At 46.8% G+C, this 15,162-nt stretch overlaps 1 protein-coding gene across 2 annotated transcripts in view; it reads left to right on the forward strand.

Annotated features, from left to right (window-relative positions):
* Nucleotides 1–1,842: 1,842 nt before the first annotated feature.
* EPHA4 (EPH receptor A4) overlaps nucleotides 1,843–15,162 on the forward strand; it is a 151,183-nt gene continuing 137,863 nt past the window's right edge. For both annotated transcript variants that reach the window (XM_047872707.1, XM_047872709.1), the window contains exons 1-3: nucleotides 1,843–1,974; nucleotides 5,034–5,101; nucleotides 9,395–10,058. In XM_047872707.1, coding sequence (XP_047728663.1) covers nucleotides 1,884–1,974; nucleotides 5,034–5,101; nucleotides 9,395–10,058 — 823 coding nt within the window. In that variant the 5' untranslated portion in view covers nucleotides 1,843–1,883. The remainder of the gene's footprint in view (nucleotides 1,975–5,033; nucleotides 5,102–9,394; nucleotides 10,059–15,162) is intronic.

Below are 15,162 nucleotides of genomic sequence, written 5' to 3' on the forward strand. Positions count from 1 at the left end.
TTCCTCCACACCGCCCTACCCCCCCCCCCTCTTGTTTGATCTAGGATTCCTTTTTATGTTTTTCAGGGACAGAAGCGACTCCAGCAACCTTGGGGGTGTTGGTTATGAGTTTCTCCTTGAAACGCGTTCTGATTCCATTTTCCGTAACCCAGCTGGCCAGAAGCACGGCCCCTGGGTCCTCGGCACCCCGGCCAGCCACCACACCGCAGGAGCGGTCGGGGTGCGCGGGACGTGGGCGGGCGGTTGAAAAGACACCCCGCGGACACACCTCCACCCCGCGGGTTGCAGGTTGCGGGTCTTTGTCCGCTCGCCTTTCCGCGGGGGCCGCGCACTCCCGCGCCTGGCCGGCAGGTGGCGCGGTTGCCTCATGATGAGCCGCTGCCTGCGCCGGGGAAAGGCGCTGCCACCTCCCCGCGGTCGCCCACCCGCTGGGACCCAGGCTCCGGAGAAAATCCCGGTCCTACCCTGGAGGTTGACAGAGGAGGCGCGGCCTGGGGGAGGGAAGAAGGAGGCTTCAACGGGAACCGGGGTCCCTTTAAAGGTCCGGAGGAACGCACCGAGTCGCTTCGGGGGGCCCGTCCCGGGGCCGCCCGCTGCGTTACAGTCGCCGGGCGGCGCTCGGATGGTTGCGCCCGCAGCCGGGACATCTGGGAACAGACCGAGGCCCAAGTGGGGCCTGCGTTCCCCCAAAGGTCGACAGTGACACTCGCGGGCCGGGGCAGGGGCAGCTGCGAGGATTTGCGCCGCCTCTGCAGCCCTCCACCGGCCCCCGGGCGCGGAGAGCGGTGCGGAGCAGCGGCCGGCAGCCGTCGGAGCGCAGAGCTGCAGCGGCCGCGCCAGGCAGCCTCCGCGTCCCCACCTGCGTGGTCTGGGCAGCAGCAGGCACCCCCGCTCCCGCTTGAAGCCCTTCGCTTGTGCCCCGGCGCTCCGGACTGACCAGGCCTGGTCCCAGGGACGACCCCCCGGGTAACACGCAGTCGGTTCCCTGCAGCTCAGGCCAGGCCCTCTCCGGGCGTCCTGCGGCGATGGGAAGTCCTGTCCCGGCCAGGGCGAGACCCGCTGCGTGAACGCCAGGTGCAACCAGAGGGCTCTTCTCCGTTGCTCAGAAGTCACTGGTTCCGTCTCTGCAGACGGTGACTGAGCCTTGCCTCCCGCCGGGAGCTGCCCTGGACGTTGGGGACCGATCGGGTCTCTGCTGTCCAGGCAGCTGGGGAACCAGGGAAGAGAGAGATAATCAAGCCACAGAACTCCCCCAAAGAGCATTCATCTGGAGACGCGCCGTAAAGACACAAACGGGGCAGGGTAGCAGAGGGTGCCAGGGGCGGTGCGCCAGCCGGGGCGCTCGAGACGCGAACGCTCCGACCCTCAGAAAAAAGCGACAGCGAAGCGGCAGGGTCAACTTTATACTTATTTTATTGCAGTAAAAGAACCTTTTCCTCCATCTCAAACCGCCCGTGGCGGGGGGAGAGGGGGTTGCCAATCTTCATCGGATCCCCCCCACCGCGCCCCCCACCCCCAGTCGATTCAGTCTTCGAAGCTCCTTCCACTGCTCAGGGGCTGGACCCCTGAGGCGACGTCCAGGGACCAGGCCGTCTCCCTCCGGCGGGGGCGCGAACCTGGCAGAGCTGGGGCCCCGAGGCCCCGGGAGACAGCGCGCCCCGCGGAGCCCGGAGGGGGCGGGGCTTCGGGGCGGGCTCTGCTCGGTGGGGCGGGGCCGGGCCGCCCCGTCTGCGCCACTATTGGCCGCGGCCCCCGGACTGGCGGGTGAACGTCACGGGCTGGGCCCACCCCCTTGGCAATGTCTTCAGCCTGCTGCACTCCTAACTTAAGCATTTATTCCACTGGGATAGAAGCGGCAGGAGCAGCGTTGGCACCGGCGAACCATGGCTGGGATTTTCTATTTCGTCCTCTTTTCGTTTCTCTTTGGGATTTGCGACGCTGTCACCGGTTCCAGGGTGTACCCCGCGAATGAAGGTAAGAGCGAGGCGGTCCTTCTGCGGTCCCGGGCAGAGAGGTGGATCTGCGGGCGAATGGTCCGCGGGAGCGCGAGGCCGGAGGGTGTGAGGGGATCCTGGCGTGAGTGGCGCACCCCCACTTCGGAGAAGGGGACCAGGACGAGGGGATCCGCGAGGAGGAGGGGGGAAGCTGCCGGGCAGCCTGCCCCGGGAGGTGACCGTGCATTCGGCGGAGCTACCCAAGTTTGTAGCGAAAGGACAAAGTTTATCAGCATCCGCCAGCGAGGCGAGCTCCAGGCGCCCCAGGGGATACACGGGAGCTAACGCCAGGATTAAAAAAAAAAAAAAAAAAAAAAATGGACCTACCACCGTTCCCAGCCCAGCCCCGGTCAAGGGGGGGACGCAAGCCTGGAACCAAGTGAGTTGCTTGGTGCTCCAGGGTTCTTGCGAAAGCCTTGGAGCTCAGGTTTCTGCAAAGTTTCCCGAGCCCTGGGCTTCCCAGGACCCGGCTGCGGGGCCTCAGCTGCACAGCGGTCGTGGCGCCGCTCGCAGGTCGCCAGTGACCTGATTTCTGTAGCGCCCGGCGTCAGACACCTTTCTCCCCGCTGGGCCGCGCGCTCCGGGTGCGCGATCGCTGGCCTAAGGGCGCCCATGCTCTTCAGATAACCCCGCAGACCCCGGGAGCCCGCTGGCAAGTTGAACGTACTAGTTTTCGGGTTTTGCCCCCAGAACTATACACTGGGTTAGTTTGGATGGAATGTGCGAGACCGGCCGGACCCGTCTGGGTGTATTTTCCGCGCGTCTCTTCGGACGTGCTGGAAAGATTGTATCCGTGTAGGAGAGGTGGAGGTTGATCATTTAGTTTCTGATGATCTCAGAGAAAGGCGAATTGAATGCGTGTGTGTGTGTGTGTGTGTGTATGCGCGCGCGCACAAATGCGTGTGTGTGGGTGCGCGGGTGCCCGCGTGGACGCGGACGATTGTGTGTGCCTATGCGTGAGTGTCCTGATTGTGTGCGCCTGTGCTCGGTGCTGCTTGTGTTCAAGTCAGCGTGCATCTAGCCTTGCACCCGTCTCGTCGACTCTTGCACACACACCCCCGCCCCCCGCTGCCTCCCCCAGCCATCTATCCATCCATCCATCCATCTATTCATCCGTCCATCTCTCCAGAATCCGTCCACGCGTCCCTGCGCAATCTATCATTTTTCCTGTTCCGAAGGAGGGAGCCAAAAACCAACTTAGCCTTGGCTGGGCATCCGGTACCCAGGAGCTCGCCAGACGGAGGCGAGATTCGGAGAGGTTCGCACACCTGCCGGCAGACACTGTTTGGAGGAAAGGGGCGCCCTCCCACCCTCTCGATCTCCTCCCTTCTTCCTTACTGGCTTCTGGTGCCATCGTGGTCGCGGAGGCCCCTCGATCCCCAGGGTCATTCCTTTTAGGGGAAGCATGGATCTCGCTTTCTCTTGACTACTTCGCACACTTGTTAGGACGTCCCTCAAGACCTCTCTGGCACCAGACGTAACAGAGATTTGTTTTTCTTTTTTCTTTCCTCTTTTTTTTCTTTTTCTTTACCCTTTTCTTGTTTTTTCTTTTGGAGGCAAAACTTGGGAGCGCTAGACAAAAACGGTGTTGATAGAGCTGTAGACTGATGTAGAACGAAGGGGGGTGGTATCTCCCCTCCCCCCTCCGGCCGCTCCTCCCCCTTAAAAATTAATTCATTTTGTTGCTTTTTATTCCCATCACGTTTCCTTTTCTCCCTTTTACCCTCCCTTTCTACTCCCTCCCTTTTTTTGTAAATTGGGTCTTATTGTTCCCTTTGTGTCCCTAATCCACCTTACATAAATCCAAATGGATGTAGCGGGCTTTTCTCTAGGGACCCAGAAGAGGGAATGAGGGGGGGGGGCGCAACTCTGGGCGGGAGCGACCCAGGGTAGGGCTCTACATTTTAAAATAATTAAGAGACCCTAGGAATTCTGGCTCCTCGGGAAAACCGGGAGAAAGCGCTGATTTGAAGCCCTTTGACTTGGGGATGAAACCAGGGAAGGTGGGCAGAATTCAGGGGCCTGGCGGTGAGATGGTGAATCGGAGTGCCCAGGAGCAAGGTTTCGGGCTCCCTATTCCCACCCCTCCCCCAGCCTAAAGAGCCAGCCTCACTGATCAAATTAATAACCCGGGGGTTCCTTTGAGATGGGCCTTTCGATCCCCAGGCCTGCAGATCTCGGTGGGAAAGGGAATGTGGAGAGGTTAAGAATCCATTGTGTCCTTTTCAGTGTCCTCGGTGCCTAGGATAGTTCCAGCCTGGGTGGGGTGTAGCAGCTCTGTGGCCTTCCCACCCCCGCATCCCCCACCCTCTTAGGTGCAGCACAAGGACACTAAACCTGTTAGACAGCACTCCCTCACCTAAAATTCAAACCGGTGATGTCCTTCTAGGCTGAGGAGAAGTCTCTGGTTGTCCTCCAAAAGACCCGGGGAAGAGAATATTCCCGTGTGTTTGCATTTTAATTCTACAGGTCGGCCATTACCCCTCTCTGAAACTTCCATATTTAAAAAAAAAAAAGAGTGGATACCACATCCGGGGCCTCTTTCTTTGGTGGGGGAGGGAGAAAAGAAATGATAGAGCCTTTTCATGACCCTTTGAGTACTCTCTGTTAGAATTCACTCGATGATGAGTTATGTGGTCATCTGAAACTTGCAAAAACAAATAACGCTAGTAGATACCACACAGAGATGAATGCAGGTTTTGCTCTGGAGTGTAGCTGCCCTACATAGATATATTTATTTTTTTGAATTGTACTTGAGATTCTCTATTCATCCTTTTTCGAAAATGAATCAACTCCGTCCTGGGATGGAATTTTAAATGCTAAGCAAGTTAAATAAATAAGAACGTGCAGATTTAAAGAGGGGAGAAGATCAAGTAAGTAATGATTATTTACATAAGTGAGACCAAGTTTAGGTTTTGATCAGAGTTGGATATGCACACCCTCAGCACATATGGAAACGCTCAGGCAAATGGTTTTTGTAGTATTGGGTTTTTTTGCCATTGGAAATTAATCCATTTTTTTTTCTTTGTTTTCTTGCAGTTACCTTATTGGATTCCAGGTCTGTTCAGGGAGAACTTGGGTGGATAGCGAGCCCTCTGGAAGGAGGGGTAAGTTCCGAGTTGCTCTCTGATCCAAAGGGTAAAAAGGAGTGATTAGCAACTTTCTGAGAGTCCTAATGGCTTGATTCTTGTTGATTGTGGTGAGGGGGTCAGATTTCCACCATGGCCTATGAAGTGAATTACGCTTTGTTGGAGAAATCCTATACTCCCTTTGGATGGCTCTGTCATAGAAGAAGTAGAAACCAAAAGGGCAGAAAGGGGTTTCAAAATTAGGAGATTGGTGGAGGCATAGACTTAGATGCCTATTTAAAACTAAAATACCCTCAAGAAATACAATCCAGGGACCAAATTAGAATTCGTGCCTATTAATGTGATGGCCGTGAAGTCCTGACAGGGTTCATTTTAGAGCAATTGTTCTGTTTCCAGATGAGGAAAATGCATAAGTAAAGAGACCAGGGAGAAAACATTTTCTGATTGCAGCAGGTACAGGTTTAGTTCTAGGTGTAAGCAACAGGGCGGGGGTGGGGGTGGGGGGTGATGGGGATGGTCCTTACCTTGCTATCTGCAGCTCTCTAGCGCACAAAGAGAAAGACCTATGAACTTGTGCCAGGGGCACAATATATGCAGAAACAAACAACCAAATGAACGAACCAAAACAACAACAACAACAAGCTTTTGAATTGTTGGTGCTGAATGTGGAAAGTTTAAATATTTGGAATCTTGAATCTTTGGGAAAGGGGAAGCTAGAAGATAAAGTATGAGAGAGTTCATCACTGTTCATTTCTTCTCAAATGTGCCATCCCTGCCTCCTGAAGATTTAAGACCACGGTTAGGTCAATGGCCACATCTTCCCCCTCCGCCCTTCAGAACAGGTCAGAATGCATCAGCTTTGGAAAGAAATCCATTTAGCATGTTAACTCTGGCTTCTGCCAAATTTAAAGTAATTCCCAAATCCTTTAAAAATTAAGTAGATCATTCTACTTTTATATGCTTGATAATCTATGACAGAGTCAGTTGATTAAAAACAATGGAGGTGAACGAGAGGGAGTGTTTAGCAGGCGAAAGCCCTAAGGCCAGCTCCTGGTATGGTCCCTCACACCACCTGTCCATTGAATCAACAATAAAGGATGAAAAAAGTAAAGATTCACAGAAACTTGTAAAAGGCGGGCTTCAAAAATAAGGCAAGAAAGTAGTAAGGCAAATGGAGACTCTTAGGCGGTCTTTTTTCCAAAAGAGGTCGTGTAATCCACATGAAATAAACCGGAGGTCGCCTTGCCTTCCTGTTTATCCGCCTGAACTTGACTGCACTTGGTTGGCTCTCTGCTGAAAAATTCTAGTCGGGCCTCAAAACCATTTTTTTAAAGGGAGGGAGAGTGATTGGCAGGCCTCTGGCAGTGTAGACAGGCTGTATTCACTGCTGATTGCAGGCAATTGCCCTCATCCTTTGAATGCGAAGAAAGGTACAGCTTTATCTTGTGAGAGTCAGCCTCTTGTTAATCCTATACCCTGGAAAGGTCACTGATTCAGGGAGGCTTTCCCAAGCTGTACCAGGAGGATAGCTCTGTAGGTTGACTGTATGAGAACTGCTAGCAAAATTGAGGATGGAACGCATCAGTACTTTGAAAATTTAATGAGCCTTATTTTCTTACTGGCCACTCTCAAGTTTGAAGGGAGAAGGCATCGAATATGATTTTGGACCTGCCTTGCTACACTAAATATACATGGGATCTGTTTAAAAGCAAGGAATGACACATTTCTGAGTACAGCCTATGGTCTATCTAGTTTCTGGAAAGCTTTTACCGCAACTTAATATGCTGTAGACATCCCACATCCTGCACCCACCCCCCAACTGCTGAAAGGACACCTGCTCACTTTTTCTAAACACAAAACTTCTTTCGGTCGTCTTGAAGTCTCTTAAAATAATACAGTGCGTATATAGCTGATTGTGTACAACCCAGGACTTTTTATGGACCTAATGTGGACTTCTGAATGCAGAATGTAGTTGTTTTGTTTTTTTCCCCCCTCTCCTTAAGTATTAGGGGTGCAACATTTTAGATATTATTGCAAGGGGCTGGAAATGACATTTTGTTTATGTATAATAGAATTAGTCATTCCAAAATATATAGTAGCCATTGAGAAATTATGTGCCGAATTATAAAGTCTCATTAATCTGTAGATCTTGTAATTTAAGAAGACTTTTTCAGGCTTAGAATGAAGGTATGAATTGGATTATCTACCAAGCATGGATGGATTGGCTTTAAAAAGTTCTTTCTAGCTAACCATAAAAGCACATTTGTATCTTTTGGTTGTTCTGAAATTTCTACCTGTAGGGAGAACGGCTTATATCTTTCTTGGCTGGAAACTTGGGATCACGGTTTGGTCAATAAGTGTTGTCCTTTATTTGTTGTTATTGTTATTTTTAAAGAGGAAGGGAAAACTTAACAATACCACAGAGTCAGATATGAAATATAGTCAGAGACAACTCCCTGTTCTCTTTTTTTCTGTAAGAACAACTAAGCAGAACATAGAATAATTGAAAGGAATGGCTCCTGATGGCAACATTGTAGCAAAAACCTAATTTCTTGGCAGCGGTCCTTTAAAGGAGTATACTGAGTTTCTGATGCTGATTGTAAAATACAAAACTAAGGCCGAGATTTGTCATTGTTCTGGTGAATTGATCAATGTGTTTAGACAATTAAGGTCAGGCTGGAAAATTCACATTAGACCCAAACTATCCTGTATGAACTCTATGGAGATATCCCTGTGTGCTTTCGTTTACATTGATAAATGTGTTTTTCCATATTCCCTTTGTTCTGAGATGAGAAGCATGCTGAGTAGGGTTTTTTTGAAGGTGGAGATCTATTTTTGGATTTACATGAATTTCCCCAAATAAGTAAATTACTGGTGATTTATTGCTTAGCGGATAAAAAGAAATTTTAATCACCACAGGGCACTTATCCCTCCCAGTTCCAACTTTCATAATGGTCGCAGATGAAAGGGATACAGAATTTTATGCAGTGTGGCCCTTCACAGAGTAACATTTCCATCCATTAATAGTTTTCCAATGCACAGATGGAAAACCCGTTAAAAGATCCATTATGGTTGTACGTACTTCATTGGATTGAATGGAGCTTTAAGTGGAGCTATTATGGAATATGAATTTTTTTTAAACTATCTTTTTTTTCTTCTAATTATATTCATGTGTTAGATACTTAAGCTGATTTATACCAGATCTATATAAATGCATCACTGTAGATATTAGGGAAGAATTGGAGGCTTCCTGCTAGCCCTCTAGGAGCCCCCAAACAATCTTGCTGCTCTTAGGATTATTTTTAAAAGCTGTGGCAAGAGTGAAATTACTACTCTAGTCACAGTGAGTTCAGACTGTCCCACCAGTAGAATCTTTATGTGAGGAAGTCGATTGCAAAGAAAACCCTAAAAGCCTTCTTTAATTGTCTTGGGCTTTCAATCATAGATACCACCTACTATTGTATTTTCAATGTCCACAGAATATTTGGAAGAGGCATATGTGCGTTCTTGTTTCCTTACGGGTATGTGTTTTAAAAATAGGAAATACGTATATGAAAATCAGAATATACATAATTCATTGAATCCATTGCTCTGCAAAGGTGTCTCATTGTTATGAATGACAGTGGATTTGAGAAATCCAACCATAAAGTTTGCTCTCTGTCTTCCCGGGATTACCAAAACCAGAAGAGTGAGATTTTCTTTACCTCTTTAAAGAATAGGGACGGTGCCAAAAAAAAAAAAAAAAATCGACTGACATTTTTTTTTAGGTATTAGAGAGCAAAGTTCTGACAGGAGCACCACTAATTAACTGATAATTGTCTTCCTTTGGCAAGCTTCTTTCTTCCTGCTCTTAATTTGCAGGTCTCTGCTCAGTTGTTGAAACAATACACATACTAGTTTTTCATTGACGAGTAAATTTGAACTGTTGCCACTTGAAATTGTAGCTGTTGTAATAGGTGAATTTGAGGTTGTTAGACCACCACAAGGAGTTGCTAGTGAACTCATACGCGATAAATCTACCAATGCCTCTGGATTTTAGGCAAAAGAATGAAACCACCACAAACACACACACACACACACACACACACACACACACACACAAATCAGAAAACAAAAAATAAAAAAAAATACTTCCCCAATAAAATGTTGTCTTGTCTCCCATAAGACGTTTCATTGGTGAGGGTTGATGCTCAGGAGTTTGCTTCCTCACTGGAACAAAAATCATCACTGTCCTGCGAGGGTAAAACGGAATTGACAAATCACTGTATGATGACATTTTGTAATTGATACATTTCCCCTGGATCTTTGCAGTGGGAGGAAGTGAGCATAATGGATGAAAAAAATACACCAATCCGAACCTACCAAGTGTGCAATGTGATGGAACCCAGTCAGAATAACTGGCTACGAACTGATTGGATCACCCGAGAAGGGGCTCAGAGGGTGTACATTGAGATCAAGTTCACCTTGAGAGACTGCAACAGTCTTCCGGGTGTCATGGGGACTTGCAAGGAGACGTTTAACCTGTACTACTATGAATCGGACAATGACAAAGAGCGTTTCATCCGAGAGAGCCAGTTTGCCAAGATTGACACCATTGCGGCCGACGAGAGCTTCACCCAAGTGGACATTGGTGACAGAATCATGAAGCTGAACACTGAGATCCGGGATGTAGGGCCACTGAGCAAAAAGGGGTTTTACCTGGCTTTTCAGGATGTGGGGGCCTGCATTGCCCTGGTATCGGTCCGCGTGTTCTATAAGAAGTGTCCGCTCACCGTTCGCAACCTGGCCCAGTTTCCAGACACCATCACAGGGGCTGATACGTCTTCCCTGGTGGAAGTTCGAGGCTCCTGTGTCAACAACTCAGAAGAAAAGGATGTGCCAAAAATGTACTGTGGGGCAGATGGTGAGTGGCTGGTACCCATTGGCAACTGCCTATGCAATGCTGGGCATGAAGAGTGGAATGGAGAATGCCAAGGTAAGGAGAGCCATATTGTACTTTTCATTAGGGCTTAGTGCACGTAATTAAATCAGAGATGAGACTAAATGGAGTAAAGCCAGTAATTAGCAGCCCCTGTGGGATGTGGTGGGACAGAGGGGTCTAATGAGTAAGTGCTATAGCTCCAGGTGGCAAGGCTAAGACATTTCTAATACTGACAAAATAAATGATGCTGTGTAATCAGCAGAAGGCCAAACACATTTGCTAACAGGCACTTAGATCTGAACTGGCTTGATGTGCCCTCTGAAATGTAAATGAACAAGTGGAAGAAACAGACTCAATTGATCCTTACTTTAAGCAGGCAGACACGTTTTCAAACCATAGTTTTGCTGTCTACAGACCTGGGAAAATGGCAGCAATGGTTAAACATCTCTCGTCGCGGATGTATGTACAGGAACGACTTAACTGTGACATTAGGATCGCATTCTTGCAATTCCCTCCCACTGATTAAAATCGAGCTGTGTGAAGAAAGTCCAGTTTTTCCTGTCTCATGGGCCAGTGTAGACGAGTGGAGTGGAGTATAGACAAAATGGAGTGACAGAGTTTCAAGTACACTCTGTTCCACCGAGCACCCATTGATAGGGTCTGCAAGTGACATTAATCTTGATGAAAGACCTCTTGATTTCCCCGAGGAGGTGATAAAGAGCTAATGAGAGTCTTATTTGATCTGTATGGTCGGAAGCCATAGTGAATTGTGATCCAGTTTGGTTATTGAGTTTTTGAAGAAACCGAGACTGTTTTTCTATCACGTTAATTACTACTTATCATATTACCAAGAAGATTTTCTTTCCTGAAGTTTAGTGTATGCAATTCTTCCTTCCCTTATTTCTCCTTCGTGGGGAGTTTTTGTAAAAGAGTTTTCTTCGCAGCGGCTTTGTTTCTGAGCAGGGGGATGAAAAAAGTTCATATTTAGATGGATTGCTCGTGTTGTGTGTGGATTAAGGCTTAAAAAACTCAGTCATGCCTAGCGTTGTTATTTTTGCTTGATGTTTTATTTTTAGTGGTTATCAATAGTCTGCTGCCACCAATCTTATGGTTACTGCTAAACAGTGTAACTCTGGTCCCGACTATGGAACGGATCCGATTAATCTGTTCTCAGGGTGACTGTTGAGCTGTAGACTGATTGCCACATGGTTCATCTGATTTGGTGATTAAAGACCCCGCAATAACTGACTGCCAAACAATTTGTCTGGCATTTCAACCATCTTAATGACAGGGTGGGATTAGCCATGGGACAATCCACTTGACTGACTGGAAATCAACAGTTATAACCTCAAGAAAGTTGCATTTGTGGTAATTTGATGTCATAGGTTATGCATTTTTCTCCTTTATACTTTATGCTGTTTTAAAGTGGCACTCCTGATTTGCTAGTTATTTCTAGGAGTAGCTAACAAGGAATGTCGTAAATCCATCGTAAATAAAACGATAAACCTTTTCTGTTGACCCAGAGTGAAAAGGTAAACTTGTAAACTTGAAAACTTTTAGGTTGGTTGTTAAAGTTGTTTGTTTGTTTGTTTACAACGATTAATTTCTTGGTCACTGTGTTGGCTCTTGACTTAGCAGCTACTAGATCGGCTCTACCAAACTGAAACCCTGAAGTATATTCTGGTAGGAGTATTAGAACATATATGAGAGCATTGTTATTGGCACCTAGATTGCAATCATCATAGCAGGAACAGTGACGTGAACAGGACAATGACACCGCATCACATCTAGAGTAAATTATTCTGCCTCTTCGATTTTTGTAACACAGGACTTGCACGTCTTCCCATGTCAAGATTCTTATATATATTTAAAAGAAAAAAAAAAAACACCATTGTCTTCCATTTCCTGCTCTGGCATTAGGACATCTCTGTATCTAATATCATTGATTTTCAATTGTCACCGAGCCCAGTAACTCATACATTGCTACCCTGTGAAAGTCCTTGACAGTTTTACAGCCCAAATTAGAAGAAGAAGAGAAAAAGATGGAGGGGGAAGTGAATGTAAAGGCAATTGAACATTTTAGTGGTTTGCTTTATGGAAATAATCTTGGGAATCCAGTTAATCATATGGGTCGTGGAAAGGGTGGGGCTCCGTGTTTTAGGTCCAGTCCATTTCTAAGCAAACTGTTCCTAACACAAGGCCAGATATTTAATGGAAGGGGAGGTTGAGGCCTTTTTTTTTTTTTTTTTTTCCCTTTTGAATCTTTATTGTTTTCACTCTGGTATTTTCTTTGCTGCTCATAAAACGATAACTCTTTCAAGAAGACATTTTTGACCAAAATCTTGCACGTTGTTTGTTTGTTTGTTTGTTTGTTTTTAATACTACCAGGGAGGACTTGCTGATGCATTTAGGGAGGAAGGAAAAACTTGAATGGCAAGATTCTTCAGATCCAAACTTGAGTGAAACTTTTTAAAGATGACTCAAGCCCGTAAAAATCTTAACAGTAATAAAAATAGTCGTCTCCATCCTTGACGTCATTACTGGGACGCATCCAGGTAGAGCAGAGAGAGCACTGAGACAAAGAAATGTGTCTCAGTGTGGTCACTTAACTGTGTGACCTTGAGCCCCTTTCTTAAGCCCTCTGAGCTTTGTTTCTTCATCTGTAAAATGGGTTGACGATAACTCTACTTAGCTTGTAGTCATCGACGAGGACACAGTGATGCAGGAGTAGTAAAAGTCACCTTGTAGACCACAAAACATTAAGCCCATGTTAATGCTAGCAAGTTTTTGATCACTTGCTCTTCCCAAAGCTGTGGACGTTTAAGGGCATTGAGTTGGAAAAGTAAAAGAGAAACTCAATCTCCCGGCCACTCGGGGACGTCAAGGCTAAAGATAGGAAGGAAGCAGGGCCCTTGCCTTAACCAACAATAATGTCTATTTTCACACTCCATGTTGAAAATGGCATCTGGAGGGTGTCATTTGATCTCTCCCCTGCAGGAAAGAGAGCTGTCCTTTGAGTGAGAGGAAAGTGATTTGGGGGCGGGACAAGAAAGACCAGGGTTGCAAAGAGAGCTTTCGGAGGGATATAAAGGGGGAACTGGCAGTCTTCAGAACTCTGGCAACAGGTTCCTCCCCAATTGTCTTTCCAGTGGGCCTACTGTTGCAGGCCCACTAAAGCAGGTGAAAGGTCACCCGCTTCCTCATCCATCTTCCCTGGGGTCCAGGGGGTCAGAGTGAAGACGGATTCAGGTCTTACATGTTTGACAAAGGATCCTTGGACAAAAATGGCTGGGGGGGCGGTGCCCGGGGGGTGCTGTTGTTTGAATCTAAGCCTCGTCATCTGCCGGAGTCCTCAAGGGACTTTGGGGACAGAACGACACTTCCTCTTGGCGTTCTTACCCCCAAGCAGTCCATGCTCATGGAGTCCTCCAGGGACGCTGGGGACAGTTGGGGACAGAACGACACTTCCTCCTCCGGGAGAACCTACCCCTGGCTGGCTTCGGCAGTGGTGTGAACTTGCCTCGTGATTGGCCGCAGCGGACAAGTAAGTTCTAGTTTGTCTGGTGGCCGGGTCTCCTCAGGCTGTTGGAAGAAGGAAAAGAAAATATACACCTTGGACCACCCCCCACCTCCCCGCAGAGCCCCACATGTACCCCCCCATTGAGGAAATGGTCCAGATGTTTTATACCGTTGTCTGCATTCCTTCAGAAACGTTAAGCAGAGGAAGAGAGGAGAGGATTCTTTATTAATATAGTCTTTGCTTAATTAAAAAGCTGAAAAATGAAAGGAAAGTCACTGATTTACTCTTTGTGAAATATTAATGAGAGATATTTTAGAGAGTATATATAAAAATAATACTAATAAAAAAAGTCTTTTTTTTTTTTTTTTTTTTTTTTCTGGAGTCACTCTTAAAGTCAAAGAATCACAACGGTGACAAAGTTAAACCACATAGGAATCAAGCCTTGCTGAAATACACGGTTTTGCTGTAGATTGTTTGGGTTCATATATATCTATCTAAGACCTCTATTACCTGTTATTAAAATGTGATGCCTTCGTATCAGCAAAAGGGACCATTAAAAGCTCTTCTGAGAGAGAACAAGATACAAACGCTTTGACGGCCATAACAGAAATATTTCAGATTTGTGCTCTGAAAAGCGGGAGAGAGTTATGTTAAAAAAAAAAAAAGACAACGAGGAAGAAATTACTTTGTTTTCTTTTTTTTTTTTTAATTTTTTTTTCCAACGTTTATTTATTTTTTTGGGACAGAGAGAGACAGAGCATGAACGGGGGAGGGGCAGAGAGAGAGGGAGACACAGAATCGGAAACAGGCTCCAGGCTCTGAGCCGTCAGCCCAGAGCCCGACGCGGGGCTCGAACTCCCGGACCGCGAGATCGTGACCTGGCTGAAGTCGGACGCTTAACCGTCTGCGCCACCCAGGCGCCCCACTTTGTTTTCTTACTATGCTGTAGAAAGAGTTTAGGAGAAAGAGGTAGCGGAAAGGAAGCATTACGAATATAGTTCAGAGAAATGTTGCTCCATATCCTTTCCACCTTTGAAATTTTTCTTCTAGTTTTGAATCAGGTCTTTAAGAATCAATTACTTGAATCACATGGCTGCTTTTATCTTCGGCTTTGAAGCCTGGCTGTGATCACTGAAAGACGCAATTCTTTATATAAAAGAGCAGGGTTTAATTATTGTCCTCTTTCTGTCATATTTTTCTTAACTCTTCCCTTCTTCGTGTGACCAGGGTTCTTTTGTAAGTGTGAACTCATGGAGTGGTCTCTATTTTGGGCTCACCGGAGCATCACGTAGGAAATTATCTCAGTTAGGGACTTTTGAATCTGCTATTTCAGATTTGATGACTTATTTGAGTCTCAGCGAGCTTTCTCGTACCTTTCAAAAAATGAATTAAGACGTCGTTATTCTGTTAAGACTTGAGTCTTTGGAAAAAAAGACGGCGTAAATGGCTTTTCAGTTACTACTGTGTAAAGCAGAGGTGGTCCTGAGAGAAGTTTGACTTTCTTATTGAACTTTACGACTCGGGGTTTTGGGTTTGCTTTTTCGTTTTGTCATTTAATTGAAGAATTTAACATTACCAAAGAACTATATGCCTCAAACTCTTCAACTTTTTATGAGTGACCACTCTTTATAATTTGGC

The sequence above is a fragment of the Prionailurus viverrinus genome, chromosome C1, assembly GCF_022837055.1.
Source record: "Prionailurus viverrinus isolate Anna chromosome C1, UM_Priviv_1.0, whole genome shotgun sequence".
Taxonomy (NCBI): Eukaryota; Metazoa; Chordata; class Mammalia; order Carnivora; family Felidae; genus Prionailurus; species Prionailurus viverrinus.